At 36.1% G+C, this 18,028-nt stretch overlaps 2 protein-coding genes and 1 long non-coding RNA gene across 29 annotated transcripts in view; 1 reads left to right on the top strand and 2 right to left on the bottom strand.

The window, feature by feature from the left end:
• Positions 1 to 8,908, bottom strand: part of LOC122575689 (patronin) — an 85,562-nt gene extending 76,654 nt beyond the window's left edge. For all 26 annotated transcript variants that reach the window (XM_043745037.1, XM_043745430.1, XM_043745700.1 and 23 more), the window contains exon 1: positions 7,449 to 8,908. In XM_043745037.1, coding sequence (XP_043600972.1) covers positions 7,449 to 7,670 — 222 coding nt within the window. In that variant the 5' untranslated portion in view covers positions 7,671 to 8,908. The remainder of the gene's footprint in view (positions 1 to 7,448) is intronic.
• Positions 8,909 to 8,980: 72 nt separating this feature from the next.
• Positions 8,981 to 18,028, top strand: part of LOC122577595 — a 50,523-nt gene continuing 41,475 nt past the window's right edge. Inside the window, exon 1 of the long non-coding RNA XR_006320392.1 lies at positions 8,981 to 9,378. This is a non-coding gene — a long non-coding RNA (uncharacterized LOC122577595). The remainder of the gene's footprint in view (positions 9,379 to 18,028) is intronic.
• The window catches only part of LOC122577216 (protein 60A), a 42,042-nt gene continuing 34,263 nt past the window's right edge, over positions 10,250 to 18,028 (bottom strand). The window contains exons 4-6 of one of the 2 annotated variants that reach the window (XM_043748399.1): positions 14,663 to 14,851; positions 13,842 to 13,918; positions 10,250 to 13,720 (exon numbers count right to left, since the gene is read on the bottom strand). In XM_043748399.1, the coding sequence (XP_043604334.1) occupies positions 13,460 to 13,720; positions 13,842 to 13,918; positions 14,663 to 14,851 (527 nt within the window). In that variant the 3' untranslated portion in view covers positions 10,250 to 13,459. Of the gene's footprint in view, positions 13,721 to 13,841; positions 13,919 to 14,649; positions 14,852 to 18,028 lie in introns of both variants that reach the window. The other variant, XM_043748471.1, reaches the window with a different exon arrangement.

The following is an 18,028-nucleotide window of genomic DNA, read 5'->3' as shown; positions in this document are numbered from 1 at the left end:
CTACGTGTACTCTCACAGTTTTCACTCCGGGATAATTGAATGAAATAATGCAAAATAATTCCGCGCGCTAATGAATAATTTTCACAGAAACGAACGAGAACGATCAACACTCGTCTCTCCAACACCAGTTTCTCGATATTTCACAGCTGTGCATGGCGGAATAATTACAGCTGTTATCCAACAACCAATGAACCTATGCAGACGAATCTACTTACGTCTAAACACGTCGTCATGTGCAATAACGTCTTTATCATCGATCGTCATGCTACCGAATTAATGGAGCCATCCGATAACGCGAATTTCAATCTCAATCTTCAATCATAGTCACACATCGCTTGATCCTCGTAATACGTAGGCCCTAAATTATACCAAATGTTATGTCAAACAGCAAGTTTATCAAACGACATTGATTAGAGAAAATTATTGCGACGCGACAGTCGTAATTGACGAGAGAACAAAGTCATGCATTAAATACGAACATTCATAGCACGTGAACAATTTATATTTTTTATCCGAAGAAGGAAAACAGGCTTCCGCGAACGATTCGATGTTTAAAGACATTGAAATAATGTCTACGGATTACCTGCAATTGTATAATTAGCTTCTAACAGATTACAGTAGTTCGTCATTTGAAATATAAAACGTGAAAGTCTACTATGGAAATGAGACAATCTACGAAAATATCTACATGACTGAAGATTTAAGGAATAATTATATCGTGATCCTTTAAATGGCACAAATTTATAATTTCCAAGTAATCATTGTTTTACAGTAATTTTAACCAACGCTTATCACAAATGTTCGATTACTTTCGTCAGTCAACGTAGATATATGCAGCACAGCTGTGATATGGTACAAGCTTTTTTTCCGCAAAAATCGATGAATCATCGATAGTCGATTTACACTCCTTTCGCATGCTCATTGTGTTTCCATTGCCAAGACAGTTTTCCAAAAGTTCGCGTGACTAAAATCGAATTAATCAACGTTTAAAAGGGATTTCTTTCACAGCCGAGGAAAGAATGATCACTTGGCAAAAGTCTGTCGTCGCTTTCTTGCGGCACGACAGCCAGCTACATTTCTGACACCTTTTTCTAAAAAGGAACCGAAAGAACACGGCTGTTCGTTTGGGCACAGGCCAAGCTTGACCATCGATAACGAGGTCACTATGATGCCTACATATTGATTGTTTATTGCTACGGGTTTGCGCAAGTTGCCATGTGCCAGGATTAACGGTGCAACGAAACCGCACAGAACAATGGGAAGTTCAACTCTCCGATAGAATTGATACTTAAGCAGTTGAAGAAAACGTTGGACACGATGAAACGTACCGGGTCTCGCGTTTCGAATATTTTTATCACGTGTGCTTCGTGGCTTGATAACGATTTAACACGCCAAAGGAATAATTTGTAGAGCTGGTTTTCAATTAAATGTATTCCCACAGAAATTTTAAGTAACTGAAATTGGAGTTATACTCGCGGAGAGAATCGAAAATTCGACTACAAAGATTTCAGCAAACGAAACGAATGGGAGTAGAGGAATCTGTTTAAAATTTATTTTTCTTTTCGATAAAGTTATTATTGAGTTTCATCGTAAAATGACCAGTTCGTAGTTTCATTTTTATTTTAATTTCTTATAACCGTCTCTTTCGTTTTATAAGGAAATAACGCACAAGATTTTTTGTTTTGTATTATTTTATTGAATTATGTATGACCCATTTCTGTTGATTCTGTTGGAAGAAAATGGATTATACATAATTCAATAAAATAATATAAAAGAGAAAATGTCGTGCACTTATTATTTCCTTGAACGAAGGAAACTATTGGGACAACCTAATACATCGAAAATCGATTTTTCATTTACGTGATCGATGGGGGTGAAAATTTATCTTCAAAATTATATTTACAGCGGAAGAGAAAATTATATATCGCGAAAGGAAATTGCTTACGTATAGTACATGGGATATCCACCTATTTTTAATTTTCCATTTATCAATGTTGTTTTTCCCGTGGCATAAATTTATACCGTATAAGCTTATCTCGGTATCTCGTGATACGAGATGTTCTAAAAATTTTATAATTTCTCTTTAGCTATCGTGTGCATATATCACCATGTAACACAATTCTAATCAGTTCGACGTGTCTGCGTAACCCAGTTACCTAGTATTCTTGAGTGCACGAGCATAAAAGGCAGTCCAAGGAATAAATAGCGACGTGTATGCAAATATTCTAGATGCCTTTTTACCGAACGAAATATAAAACATGAGAGAATGAGGATAAAACGCTGAAAGTATTTGCAATACTTGCGATATAAAAGCTGCTTGACTTTCTTTCTTGCAAAATAATAAATGTAAAAATCACTACTAAAGAAAGTTATTTATTTACAACTTGTTGTAAATATTTCTACGAGTTTCTCTATTATACTGTGATGAAACGATCGTCAGACCAGTTACGGGTTAACGGCAAGTAAATAACATTTTTTTTCAACAAAGTTTAGTAACGGCTATTATGCTATTTTCTCGAACGTAAAGCAGAATTAAGCAATACTAAAATATGCAAATTCTACTTGAAATAAATCATCGTCCAACGTTTCTTTTTAATAGGAAAAAGCAAATTATTCCCACCAGACTTAGAATTGCACCACAACCGACACCCTCTCACCTTATAAAATCAGCCAAATAAATGCAATCACTATAACTGTATTCCGTCTGCGAATCATCTTCTCAACTGTAGTAACGTCTCCCAGCAGAAAATTAAATTTAGTCTCCCAGACACGTCTGAATCATCAAAACCATTGCGGAAAATCTTCCTTATTTTCTCAAAGATATTAATTTGTATCACCAATTATGATATTGTAAACTACCGATTTAGCTCTAACATACACTGTAACCTATTAATTTAAGCTTAAGTTAATCGTACTGCAATTGTACCGTGTATATATATGTGTGTGTGTGTTCAAAATATATGGTTGCTATTAGTTTTAGTAATAATAATTCACCTATTGTATTTTACGTTCTTCTTTGTACATTCTTGTTCTGTTAATCGCGATCGCTAATGATCATAAAAGACGGTTGACGCGTCCTTAAATAAAATAAATAATAATAATAAATCAGCGTTCACAGTGGGTACAAACGGGAAGATCGGGTTTCTAGGAACACGACGTTTCCAAACGCTGTTCCAAGGACGAGTTTCTCGCGCCACTTCATTCGAAGTCAGCGACAGTGGCGTAATTAAACTGATAATTACGAGCGTGCGTCGCGATTCTTGGAGATCCTGCACGCCGCGCCGTGCCAAAAAAAGTCTCCTGTGGCTGGAGGAGGTGGTTCTCCGCGCAGGTACAGGCTCGTTTTACCATGCAATAAATAACCTTGCGTACAGGAAACGACGCCATATTCGTCATAGCGTCGCAGCTCGGGAATAGCTTTCGTACGACAGTCTGCCACGGCTACCCGTAAACGAGCACGTGAAATACCAGTGTACAGAAATCTCTGAACAAACTGAAGAATTTTGGTTTTTCGTTCAAGAATAATTTTCACCGATTTTGCTGTCATCTATCAGATATCTTAAAATTTGTATCGAGTGAATTATTGGTCCCTTGCAATGATATAACGCGTAATCATTAATTCATAATCAAGATTAAGCATTAATCAGAATTAACCTCTGTAATCCTTCTAAATTATCGAGATAATTAATGATACGGAAAAGACGAAAATGAAACGTCTCTTTGGTAGCAAAGATATCATTTTTAATCCCGCTACGGCCCTAAAACTTTTCTGCCTATTGATATTTTAATAAGGAAGACCGAAACTTGAGAAATTGTTTAATTAAGAACACGATCGAGTTCAAAGTAACATCGACGTTCAGAAGAATACAACTCTGGATAGATGCTCCACTCATGGATAGAGAATGGTACCAATTTTAATTTTATCATAGATTATTCCGTCTCTTTTAATTCATTAATATTCCCAAATAATTTGTTACCTTTGTAAGCAGTCTATTTTATAGACACAAGATAATCGATTCTCAACAATTCTCCATCTCCATATATCGTTCAATTCTGATAAACATACAGGCTGATGCAGAAGTGGAATATTCGTGTGATATGTCTTCTCTAATCGAAGAACTTTAATTACAGATCGGGCAATTGTAAAAATGAAACGCAAAAGCAAATCAAGATTAATAAGAGATCACGAAGAAACATGTACGATAAAAGAAAATATGGCAGAATATTTATAGACAAAACAAGATTTAGTTTGTAACAAGTTTCTAGAGATTTAATGCTGTTTCATGACGTTGCATTACTATCACAAGTATCATATCTGATGTATCTATCAGCATATAAGTTATTATTTATTAATTTTATTTGTTAGTACATTAAGCGATATTTTATATTGGCACATTCTTGCTTTTACTACGCCATAAATTACATGGGCCGGTTGAATGCCATGTTTAGCTGAGTATCGCGTCAGCATTTCATTAATCGTAAGTAAATTATGAAGCAATCCTGTTCCTGGTACATTTGAATATTAATTAAGTTATCGATTTCTACATGTCTCTATAACATTGATTTTACATGGTCTTAATGACAGAGGTTATTATTAACTTTCATTTAAGGACATAATAAGTATGACACGAATCAGATGTTATCGAAGAGATATTACTATTCTATTATCGCAAGTGTACTTGATGCTTAAGAAGAATATAATCTAATGATCGATACTCGTTCAGGTATGATTAATACAAATGCCATACTCGTTTTTCCATTGAACTTCGTAAAAATTCGTAACGCACGATGCTTTTTAAATACTTTGCTTAAAATACATAGCACAATAGATGTACGCTATCGTTTTCTTTTCATTTCACCACTCGTACGACGTTGATCTTCTTTTATTGCACTTACAAGAAATAACGAAACAAAATGAAGCGCCATAGAAGAACTTTATTAATCTAGAAGAATATTACTATGTAGTATGAATCATCGTCGACTCTACATCAAATGCATTAAACGCGATAATTATACATTCGCTAAACGTATCACGAAGCATTTCCCCATAATACGTATTTCAACTCCAACGACGAAAATAACAGCTTCAGCGAACAGTCCTCTGTAGGTCACTGATGACCCACGTGCTAAAGAATGCGGTGATGGTCTAACCGAGTGTTTGGAATCGATTAAATCCTGACTAATTCAAATCCATCCATCGAACAAATAAAATACATGTACATGTAAATTTCAACAATTCAGAAATAGATTTTGGAAGAAAATTATTTGTTACAGTAATACATACGTAACGATAATCGATAGAGATCCAATCAAGTTAAGCCGATCGAACGTTAAAATAATATTCAACGAGATAGTCGCTCTGATCGTGGCTATTGCACGCAAACATTTCCACGTGTAACTTCAGACTCCATTAATTACAAATAATTGGAATATGATACAAGAACGAGTAAGCTTGTAACGAGCCTTGGACACGAGGCGTTGCGCAGAGATATCTTTTCATTGATCGAACGTTATACTCTCTTCTTCTACAGTCGAATTAGTCTGTTCGTAACGACAACAGCCTCCGGGAAGATCGTCCTCGTATCATATAATATTTACGAGAAATTTGGATAGTCTCTGCTTATTTCTGTACATTTTTCTATTCTTTGAATCGCGTCTGTCTTGTATATAAATTTCGGCATACAGTTAGTAGAATTTTAGCATATAATTCATAATGATAACGTTACGTTCGTAGAACGAAATCATTACTGAAAAGCGTGGCATAAATAAATATCGATATTAAAGATAACTGCAATATTTCCTGATCATTTCTTAGAAAATTGATTTGCATTTTATTTCGTTTGCAATTTGTGTTTGTGATGTTAATTTAAATGATCGTATAGCGATGAATGGTTGCAATGTTTGATTTGCATATTTACACATTTACAGATAAATATGAAATTTAATCTTTTTTCTCATTTGTTGAAATCCTTGAGAGGACTTCAAGGCCATTCTTCTTCTTTTTGTCGATGAAAATATATTTTTCATTGTATCAAGTTTATTATACTATAAAAATGAATTCTTCGCGCTAGATAGCATGCACTTTTTTAACAATGTTTTCTGACATATTATCGTGAGCATTGAAGATTAATTAGTCACAGTTCTGAGCTTGAAATAGTGAATCTCATGCTACGTTCCACAAAATAATATCGCAAGAAATTTTGAAATACGAAAAAGTAGTTGGGAACCGCTGACTCATACACGAATTAGTAACAAACGTGTCTGCGGTATCAATAAATGATATGTTGCAAAATTATGAACAAAAATAAATGTTAATGTCTGTGAGTAAAATTCATGCTGGAATAATTTACAAATCTAATAAAAAAATATAATTTAAAATATAATTTTTTAATAAAAATATATTGTTCTTAAAATTTAATAAATAAATTTCTGTGATTGTTTATTAGAAATATCAGTTTTAATATTGTGCTTCGCTCAAACTAAGGAACTAACTTATATATAGAATTACATATATGATCTGCAGTAATTATGACTTAGTACTTATTTCAAGTACTTTTTTCAAGTACTTTTATATGGAAATATTCTTCTAGCACAAATATATGCATGTACGAACATACAATGAAAAGTTTTATATATGTAATTAGGAAACAGTACCATAAAATGAAGCTGAATAAATTTTCAAGTCTATTTAGCTTTCCAAAGTATGTATGTATTATGTACTTTGAGGAACGTATAGAAATATAGGAAATTAAAAAACAAATTACACTATTCCACTCTATTTCTTCAAAAATGAATTTTATGATTCTTCCAATGATTCTGTGATTCTTTTGGTAGTAAACTAATATTATTTAAGCACCACCTATCAAAGATAGGATTTCAAAGGAAACATCTGCGATAAAAAGTTGTCTGAATAAAAATGTACAAATTTCAACGTAAAGAAAATATGTAAAAAAGATTATATGTAGAAGTTTATAATGTTCCTAGTACTTTACAAGAATCTGCTATACATTAATAGCATACTTTTTACCAAAAATCTAATACCGATATTTTGGAAGATACAGCGTATAGAAAATTATACAAGATACAAAATACAAGATAACGACTATTTCTTTATCAGATGAAACCTAATTTGAAATCAATCAAATGAACAACATTGAACGTGTCAATTCATTTTGCAGACTAGTAACTTAAAATAGAATTAACGTTATTATTGTCTAAACAATATCATCTGTGTCAATTGTATTTCTTACATTACATATACTGCAATATAAATATACATTGCTCTCTTTCTTATCTACAACTATTACCATTTATATTATTTACAACAAAGTAACGTCATATCAATTACATTTGCCAAACTTCTAATCTGCAAAATGATAATTTTTGTAAATATTCAATGATATAGCCATAGTAGAGCTTAAAAGTATAAGTAGAACATGTATAAATACCTGACGGGAATCGTAGGCATCAGAGAAGTGTTCGGATTCGGCTCCGTCGTGGTGTTGCTCGCCGGCAGGGCCCTTACGTCGATCGTCACCCGCGTTACGATCCATTGCGTCGAAAACATGGACGACCGTATCGGGCACGCCGTCACACGTCCAATCCTTCGTTCTCGGGGCAGATTCCTCTGTTTTGCCCTTAACGAAGAGGCGCGTGATCGCACTCCACATTCAACGAAATCACAGCATTCGCGACGGCTGCAGCGACGATCCGATCGAACGGGTCCTTGTTCTCGTCATAGCCGGCGAGACAATGCGTTCAAAGTATTTCGCGTTACTCGACACACGCACGCCAATATTTCTTCCGTCACGGGATCATCGGGAACGTTTACGAATTTACGTCGAACAATTCGAACACTCCGTTTGACGAACGCGAAGGTTAGGTGGCAGAAATACCGCTAAATTTTTCTCGAAGTAAGGTTAGATTGTGCGCTTCGACAACAGTAATATCACTTACGGGTAAATTATCCGCGTTAAAACGATGTCGTGTTCGATTTTCAGTCCATTTTGTATCACTCACCTACCAATCATCGATTTACGTATAACATTTACAGTAAGATCGGTAACCAGAAAATTGAAATGATCACAGGCTACTTTATGGCTCGTGCCGGAACATACACAAGACTGCAAATAGACACGATGTTTTGAAATTTCAAATAGCGTTCTTTGGACAAGCAGCGCCGTACGCAGAGCAGTTAAAAATTACAGTCGAAATAATGCCGGCTCACGATAAAACACTGCAAAGGATGAACAGTAGCAGTTAAGGACACTCTTCTATCGTGTCTACCGTGGACCCTGCTATTTTTGTCAGCAAGACTCGTCGCGCGTTCCGCACTCCTCGGGTAATGTGCGAGCTTCTCTATCGATTTTGCGCGAAACAGCGGAAAAACCAACTACAGGTATTCAATTCAAAATTGCAGAAGCATATCACCATAGAAATTTGGATACGTTTTGAAATTCAGCTTCTTCGAGAGGTGTCTCCGGTGGTCGATTCACTCGATGGGTGTTGCAAAAATGGTATTGGCACCTGTAAAAGGGGCGTACCTCGCGCGACTCTTATTTCCTTCAAATAAATGACAAATGTGTGTGTTCTCGTTCTTTGAACTCAGATTCACAACATGCTTTTTATCCGTTTCATCAAATTTTCTTATATAATTAAACTAAGGTCCAGATATTCGGATTTTCGTTGACAGCGGCACGAAAGCACACGAGACGACTACTGTCGTACACAGCTCAAACTTCGCACTAGCACCACTAACGATTCGTTGGTTTTACACAATCGTTACTATCTGTTTCCTATGCGAGACGCTCGAAAATCACAGTCGCATATGCCGATGCACGTGAATTCTCAAGCAAGAAACATTGTCAGCACGAAAAATCGTCATTTCGTATGAACATCAAGCTCACGGCACGTTCGCCGTCCATCGTGAAAACGATCATCGATTTGAAGCGAGAATATCGCTTAACGATATATCGAAACGTATTCGAGAGTGGTCGCCATGTTCTTCCCAGTCGAATTAATTCACGACAACGATATTTTCTAAGAACTATGATTTAGTTCTTCATTTTATGTTTTAAATGTGCGAGAGATACTCAGTTTCATAGATAATTAGCGGTTAATGTATATTTTGATGAAAATTAAAATATTTTCAAATAGTTTATCGATTGAAAACGAGTTAATTTTAAATACGCTGTAACCAAATATGATCGAACTTGATTGGTCGAAATGCAGTTTGAAAAATCTCGTGCCTATCTGAATCGTCGAATAATGAACTTCGTAGTGACAACGGGTTTCCTTTAGATCTAATCTAAAAGTGTCTAGCAGATTTGTTATCAACTTCTCAAGATGCAACAATGAAACCGGTTTCCATCGTAATTGGTATGTCACGTTTTGTATACTAAATATACATGCATTTTTACACCATTGCAAATCAAAGTAAATTATATAATAAATATTTACTGGACTATGTATGAAATAATTCATACTACTTATTAAGTTATTTATATGATATTCAGAATTTAATTATTTCTTTAATTCATAGTACATAACGTTCAAAACATTAAAAATTCTGTTTAAAACTGAATTCCTATGTAAAATTATCATGCGGCGTACATGCAATGCCATCTATCAGCAGACGGACTAACTTATTTGGTATAGATATTTAAATAAAAATGTCGTCTCGAACATTCGGAATTCAATAAATACAGAAATTCCAATTATCAATACCAATACTTATTACATATTTCAAAAAATGGTTCATTCATTATTTTTATCATGATATTATCAATGTCTGATCGGTACTAGATCCATTGTTGTTAACGTAAATATGAGCAGTATACAAATTGCATATAATCGTTACCCAATCGTCAAAACATTCATACTTTCAGTGTTCTTTTTTCTGAATTGTTAGAATTATACATTTTTCTTAGTATCTGTTATTATGAATTGTTAAAATTCATTATAACAAACAATATTAAAATTTGTCACGTCCTTTCGTATAAAGTGGAATTAGGAAAACGTTCGTTTTTATCAAGTTTGTAATGTTGCGCTTCGTGGCTGTTACTCATGATCATGTAAATTAAATTAGATTTGCAGCTAAGTAGAGTAACTTTAACCTTTTAACTAAGATATATTTCCTCAGTACGAATCATTAAGTTGATTAAAAGATACTGTTACCAATAAGACATATTCAAAATGATTCACGTACTTAATAGAGGCATGGTAATAAAAAAGAAAGAACTGACACAAGTACATTGTACATATTATGTAGTATGCATTATAGAACGTATTTACAACGATATATTTACATTGTCATTACAAAAGTTGTGTTAATAATACCACAGACTATATATATTCATCGATTGATTTGTGATCGCATCCACGAACGCATTCACGCACCCACGAGCTAAAATGGACTATGCTTCATTCCCATTCACACGGTTAAACGCTCGTTAAACGCCATTAAACAACGCTGACACATATCTCGAGCAGCGGCGGCACCACATTCGAATCTTGCGTCGGAATAATTTATAAAACTTTTAATCTCACGCGTCAATTAAGTATGACTATAACGTAACTCGTACGTTTTCTAAGAGCTTGTAAAAAATAGAAATCTATACAAAAAAAAAAAGGGAAAAATAAAGAAGGGAAGAAGATAGAAGAAAAGAAAAAAAAACAAACTGTGCGATTATCGTTCGATTGTATGATTAATCGATTAGTCGCGTTAAACGCGTACGTTTCAAATTTGAGTTAACGCATAATTTTAAAATGCGCGAACAATACCGACTTGTATGTGGGACGCAAAGTAAACAGCACGAGATTTTGGAAAATATGTACTTTCGCTTCGATTGAAAAATATGCGCTTATGATGTTTATTTTGTTCGACAAATCTGATTCTCTGTCGCATTATAATTACGATACTACAAAATCGTACTAAAGAATTTTCCACTTTCTATATACTTATATGTATATAAATTTACACTTTACATACATGTACATAGAAAGTTGAGTTACTAGGGTGTGTAAGTATGTACAGGGTGGTTCGGTAACTGTCGCCATGTTAATCCTCTATAACGAAATTTGTGTATCTTTTCTGGCATCGTTTTACTTACTTCTATCGCTATATCTTTTATTTTTACTTTACTTACTATCACTGTATCGTTGTATATTGAAATTTAGACTTCGTTAGAATAATTATCGTGCAATAAAATAATAAGATTTTAGATTATATATAACAAATTGCAAGCAGCGGCGATTCTTTCTTCTTAAAGGAAAATGAAACAAAGAATTCTTGTTATAGAGGATTAATATCCCTCGGAATGAGGAAGCTAGAGAAAAATATTTCATTTATAGTAATTATATAGCAGAAAAGATTTAGTCATATAATTCTTATTCCGCTCTTTCTATATGTATAATCGTCTAGGTATTGCTAATTTAATTAAGCAATTATCTGTAATTACAAAAATTAAGTGTTATATTAATCTTCGATTGGTATTGTTGGCCCATAGGTAATCGCTACAATTTAAATTAGATTTGAATCGGATTACTTCATTTTAATTCATATCTTATGTCTTACGCGATGAACACTACTCACGGTCTTTGTCACATAAGATACAAAATTCAAATTAAAGAGGAAGCACGCACTTTCAAATTAAATAACTTAATGCAGACTATTGTAAGTTAGGTTGGAGCTACGTCACAGCGATATTTTATATCATCCCAGTTGAGAATAAAATTCCGTTTTTCTTCGGTATGTTCATTCAAATTCTTGAGTGTTTAAATTTCATGAATAATGAAAATTAATCAAACTCGCAATCCTTAAGAAGATCTTCCCTCCCTCTAATAAATAACAAATAAATTCTTCGTATTATAGAGTTATCATAATTTCCTCTACTATAACACTTGATATCGCCGTATCTTTTCTATCATGCTATCTTTGATAGCTAAATTCTTTCCCACTCTTCGTAATTTCAATGATATTTAAGGTGACAATTAACCGACTACTCTGTGGAATGTTTTATACGATAAGTAGCGAGACTTTTCGTAAATGAGAGATTCTCGGATGAAAATCATTAATTGTTGATTATTCAGCGCAATCCGTTGATCGATTAGAAGCCAACAACCGACAAACCTGTCTTAAGAATCAATTCGCTTTTGCGCGAGGGATCTGTCACTTGCTGGATTCATGGATTATCTTATGAAACAACCTGTACACATACGAATCTGCTACAAGTATTACACACGGTGCTCTTATTCTCTCGGTCAGACGCATTACTTACAAACATAAATAAGTCTAATTACAAGAAAAAAAAAAAAAGATATCTTTTTCCTTTTCGTGTCGGCTTGCGTACATAGAGGCCTTCGACGAGCGAACGGAAGAACGCGAACACAAATGTGTTTTTCAAAACAGCGACAGATCAAATACGTAGAAATTCACCGAACAACGACGTTCTCTTTGTTTCATTTCTTCTCAGACTATAATATCGGAAGTTTCTTCATTAAATTAATATCACTAAACGATATATTAACCGATCGAATGTTTGAACATTAGATGAGATATTTGAGTTGATTAAAAGAAAACAAAAAAAAAAGAAAATAAAAAAGAAAGGAAGAAAGAGAAAGAAGGAAGGAAAGGTAGAAAGAAAGAAACGATTCGAAGCATCGGTTGATAACCCCGATCGTTACGGGCATATGTATATTACAATGTATCCACTAAAACCGGATAAAAATCACGTGCCGGAGTCGCACGTATTCGTCGATCGTTTTTGTTCCCATTCAATTATTCACTTTTTCCAGCGACGAAAATTATTACGATCGTTAGTACGGAAGCACTTGTTTCGAGAAATTACACTATCTACTAGTCGAAATTTGGCACCAGACGACCGATGATTTTCTTGCGACGCTTGAAATCCGCCATCGATCAGCGTTTGTCGTTCACGTCCAACACAGGCGAACAGGCACTGGAGTTTTGTTTCGTCGAACCGAGAATCGAGCGGAATTTTGAGCGACAACAGCTTAATTCGAACGTCGAATTGCACTCTGAGCAATTGAGAAAATCATACGAACTTCGAAAACAGTGTAAGAATTTTAAAAGATCAAACGACTATCGAACGATTTAATTTCTTGCAAGAATAATAATATGCGATAAGATTTTATAATTATACAGAGTGTTTTAGCGTTTGTCATTATTTAACGTTCTAACGATTGCAAACTCGGAGAATCTTCGATGAAACGTATCAGCGAAATAAAAATCGTTCGCACGGACGAATAGGTCAGTGAATAAAGAAAAGAAATAATTCCATAACGCTAGATACTCGTCTCGATCTCTCCATCGATCGAATTAAGAACTGTCGATCGATTCTACTCGGAAAATTCAGCCGCACAGCTCGCTTTGCGTTCGATTTATCGTCGTTTCGAACGCGCTGTCCGCACATGTATACATCTTGCTAATCCCGGACGATCAATGGCAACCGCAGCTCTTGACGACCATGTTTTTGTACTTCTTCAGTATAACGTTGCTTTCGTCGAGGAAATACAGCACGGAGATCGGCGAGAGCTTGGTGGGCGCGCAGCAAGGCTTTGGTACCTTACCAGGGCTAACCAGATGCACCAACGTTTGGACGATCGCGTGATTGGTCGCGTTCATATGAGCGTTCAAAGGGAAATTACATTCGCCGCTGCAATAATATGCGTCGTATCCGTCCGGTGCTATGATCCAGTCCTGCAAAATAAATATTCATATCGATCATCGATAAGTACGCGGCAAACTGCAAGTCCCGATGATCGTGTAGCACATGATTGCATCAAATATGCGTATTATTACGCCTCTTCGCGTAACTTACCTGCCACTTCAGGTCCCTGAAGCTCACGTACAACGTTTGAATTTTGCAGGTCCTCGAGTTGTATTGTACGCCTGGATCTGGAAAATGGTAATGATTACCGGTTGTTCGCCACGTTATCTTCGTTCGATCATCGTTATTTCTTACAGTTAGTAATGTCTTGGTAAAGTACGAATCAAAGAATACGTGTATTTCTTACGCATTAAGAGTGGAATTCAAATTCATCAAAATTGCGGGTTACGAGGTTCTTTGTTAATGTCTCTATCTCGATAGAAGTCGATATTAATATTTTCGGAAACACCTGCATACGTATGTATTTAATAAGTAGAGAATTACAGTTTCAACTGTTTTTACGTTACACCGTTTGTTTCTATGTATGGTCTTATTAAAAAATTTTGTTGCACTGTCCTCCGAGTAAGAGAATAGGCTGTCAATTACGAGGATTCGCCAACGGTCGACAAGACTATTAAACAGAGTACACGCACAAGTTGTTAAACTAAGGTGTTTATGTTAAAATGTCTAACCGGCATTACGCTAGTGCAATTTAAAGGTAGAATTATTGAAACAAAAACGACTTTAACGCGCAATCAGGACAAGGTGAAATACAAATTTGGATCGATCTTTCTTTGTACATTATGGTTAAATCGAATCTTTTTCACGTTCTTCGTGATTTTTTCATGGAAAATTCGCCGATTACTTTTTTGAGCCATTTCTTATAATATCAATGAAAAAAAATATCTCTTTCGACGTTACTCTAAAATACGAAAGATGGAGATGGAAATGATAGATTTACTGATTCATCGGACGTTACCTTCCAGACTTACCGGTGTACGGATTATTCCGATAATCCAAACTCGAGGACTCGCTCTTCTTTCTTCTTCTGGCATCTCGTTTCTGTCGTACTTTCGATTCTCTGATGCCAGAACTCTTAAAGTAACCCACCATAAAGGGTTGCTTGTCAGGATCGCCCCTGAACCCGACGATCCCAATGTCCTCTGGTCTCATTTCGTGCACTAAAAACACAACGATATTCGTTTTGATAATTACGCGATAATATACGCGATTACTCGGTGCATTTACTATCGTCCAGTCGTTAAACAGGTTTAATTTGCTTGCAACGTATTTTAGAAAAACATCTTTTTCTTGAATTAATTGCACGAACTTAACAACGCTAAATTCTCCGACAATAGTTTGAAATTTTTTCATTTTTACGACAAAATTTGGAAACTTATAACACTATGAGAACTAAGATGCAGCAAATATTTTATTCGAATGTAAGAGCTTTTACTGGCACAGAATTCTCCAAGAGCGCTAGCCAACTGCGATCGAAACGATGTAAATATTTAAGAATTCGTCAAGGTGTATAGTAGAAACTAACGACAAACATAACAAAGTAATATAATATATAAACGTAATAAAAAATAAAGACCGACAATTATTTCCCGAGAACCCTTCGCTAATTAGAAACATTCATTGACATTTGGATCGCAAAAATGGGCAGAAAAGATGCTAAGGCGATTTAACTTTTACAAGATCACGCATTTCGACGCACTGTTTAAAGTATTGCCGAAGAACTTTATAAGAAAAGAGGTTTCTTTTTTTGCCATGATTGCCTTCAGGCCAATCGGCAATGTAACTCACGAGGAAACGTTCCAATTTGGCGATACCCAATTACCCCGTTTGATTCGATAAGTGGAATGCACGCGTGAACGATTACGATTCGCGCGCATGTTTGTTAGAATGGCCTACCACCAGTTGGAATTATTAATAGGCAACCTTCAGGAATATTAACTATTTAAGAATCTCGAGTCGGCGGTGTGTCAGCTGGTTCTCGATAGCATGATCGAGGGAGCCGTTCACTTGGCCGATATAGGCGACAGTTCATGGTTTCCCAACACGTTGGCCCTGCAATTAAGTGGCCGCTGCCTCGCACCGTTTGCACGTTTAATTAATTGATCGTTCTGTCAGCTGACATGCTGATCGATCGATTATTCTTAATTATCGTCGCGCGGCATGCATGAAACGCGGAGAGGCGGCCGCGTACAGAAATTTCAGGATATAAGACACGGCCGTGGTGGAAACGCGTGGAACCCGACATGATCGTAGACTCGTTTCGTAATGTATATCGGAACTGAAAAGAAGTTATGGTACTTGTTTATCATAATTATATCGGAGCCGCTTTAATTATTCATGCGGTAATAATTATACTTCTGTCCTAACAGTTTGCGGTGTGACAAAAATAAAGCCGTTTTACATGAATTACCATGAAGTGTCGCAACTTGGATCTGCACATTAGTGATATTAATGTCAAGAATATTATTTCCATGCCGCGATAGTGACACCAGATTGGAACGGAACCCCTCGTGAAAGTATAGGATCGTATTTTCAGCCGGGAAATTTGCACCTTCAGCAGTAAATAACAGCGTACGGTTGTTATCGGTATTAATTTAGAACGTGTTGCGACCATATAAATTTCTCTTATCGCTCACAGATGATGCGTGTTACAGGACTTTGAGAAAATCTAGTTTCGATAATACCTACTTTCGAATCGATATGGTTAGTTAATGCGGTATAATTGAACGGTTACTTGAAAATAACAAATGAGTTTTAACAACTGCGGTAAATAAAAGACGCGGTTGTGGGTTATAATAGTAAGGTGTAACGCGTGACGTGTCCTGTAGTACTATTCGAGCTATTAATTAAATAAATTAATCGAAACAAATATATACTATACTTCTAGGAACGTGAAACGATCACCGAAAGGAAAAAACGGCCATCTCGCTATCGATTCACTACACAGCTTCGTTCTACGAGAATTCTCTTTTTCTCGCATTCGTTGATACGCTAATTACCTTATCCGACCTTACGTTATTAATGAAATCACGTAAGACTACTTTAGCGATCGTTAATATGCCAAGAAGCGTGCCCCAATCAGTGGAGAGGTCAAACGTTCGATAAAATCAGCGATTCGACTTCAAACCACAGCTTCGATTCTCATCCGCAACCTATACGCGTGCCATACAAATCGTTCGTTCCACCGGTAATAAAGCAGAAAACGCATTCTCGACGGCTCGATCGGCGAAACAATGACGCGCGGAAACAACGAGGCAGAAATGCAGAAAAGGAAAAAAGGAGAACGAAGAAGCGTTGAGGCGTAGAATCGGTTTGTCGCGACGCGACGGCCAGGATGATTTTTCAAGCGGCATCGATTCGCATTCGGCTCGCGCAGTTTTCGCGCGATATCGAAATTCGAACGAAAGGACACGCGTGTACGTGCGAACGATCCAAACGGTCTCATTGCGAAGGCCCGTAGCCGTCGGCTCGTCTCCGCGAGCCAGCATTGCCGTGTATGCAAATGATCCCTCTTACGAGCACGACCGTACCGAGTTCGAGAAAGCTAGTAAATTGGCTCGCAGGAATGCGCATTTGCCGTGATTGCAGCGGACACCTGCTGCTGCACTTTGCGCGCCGTTACAGAATCGACCGGCTACCAGCTTGTCGACGAACCTCCGCTTGCCGAATGCACGTGGCGAATTCGATTGAATTATGCCGTCTCTTTCTCCAGGAACGCCGAGTTTCGTTATACGGCTTTATTTAGCAGCAAAGAACGCAGGCGACCGATTAGACTGCGAATATTTACGCAGACGCGGATTTTTACGAATATAATGTAACAATTAGGAATCGTAAGAAATTAATCGAAATACGTACGGTGTAGGATTGTACATAGAACATTTGCATTGTCGTTGTACGCGTGAAGAGATTGATTTTCTGATTTTCCGCTGTTACTGTTTCTGATAGAAAAAAGAGGATCTGGATGATAGAAGAAGCAGTTGATACAAATGATATAAAAATATGTTGTACCGAGCACGATGGTAGCAATGATAGAATAAGTCGAGCAACAACAATTGTGAGAAGTGGTTTTCACGCGCTTGTAGTGGAATTATGAATTAAAACGCAAAAGAAATTTGAGCTGCCAAGAAAAGCATTAGCAAAATTGCGCGCGTTATACGCGAGAGCGTATAAACAAAGTAAAATAAACGTAGTTCGGATAAACGGCTGTCTGATCGCACGACTCGGTACGCTGCAATTGATTAATAAGGAAAAGGGAATTAACGATAATTTAAAATAAGAACTACGAGTTAATTATATCTCGTTATATCTAGGAAAATTTAGAAAGTAAACTTTAATAA

Source organism: Bombus pyrosoma, linkage group LG1 (assembly GCF_014825855.1).
Source record: "Bombus pyrosoma isolate SC7728 linkage group LG1, ASM1482585v1, whole genome shotgun sequence".
Classification (NCBI taxonomy): domain Eukaryota; kingdom Metazoa; phylum Arthropoda; class Insecta; order Hymenoptera; family Apidae; genus Bombus; species Bombus pyrosoma.
This window is presented reverse-complemented; position numbering and strand designations above follow the sequence as displayed.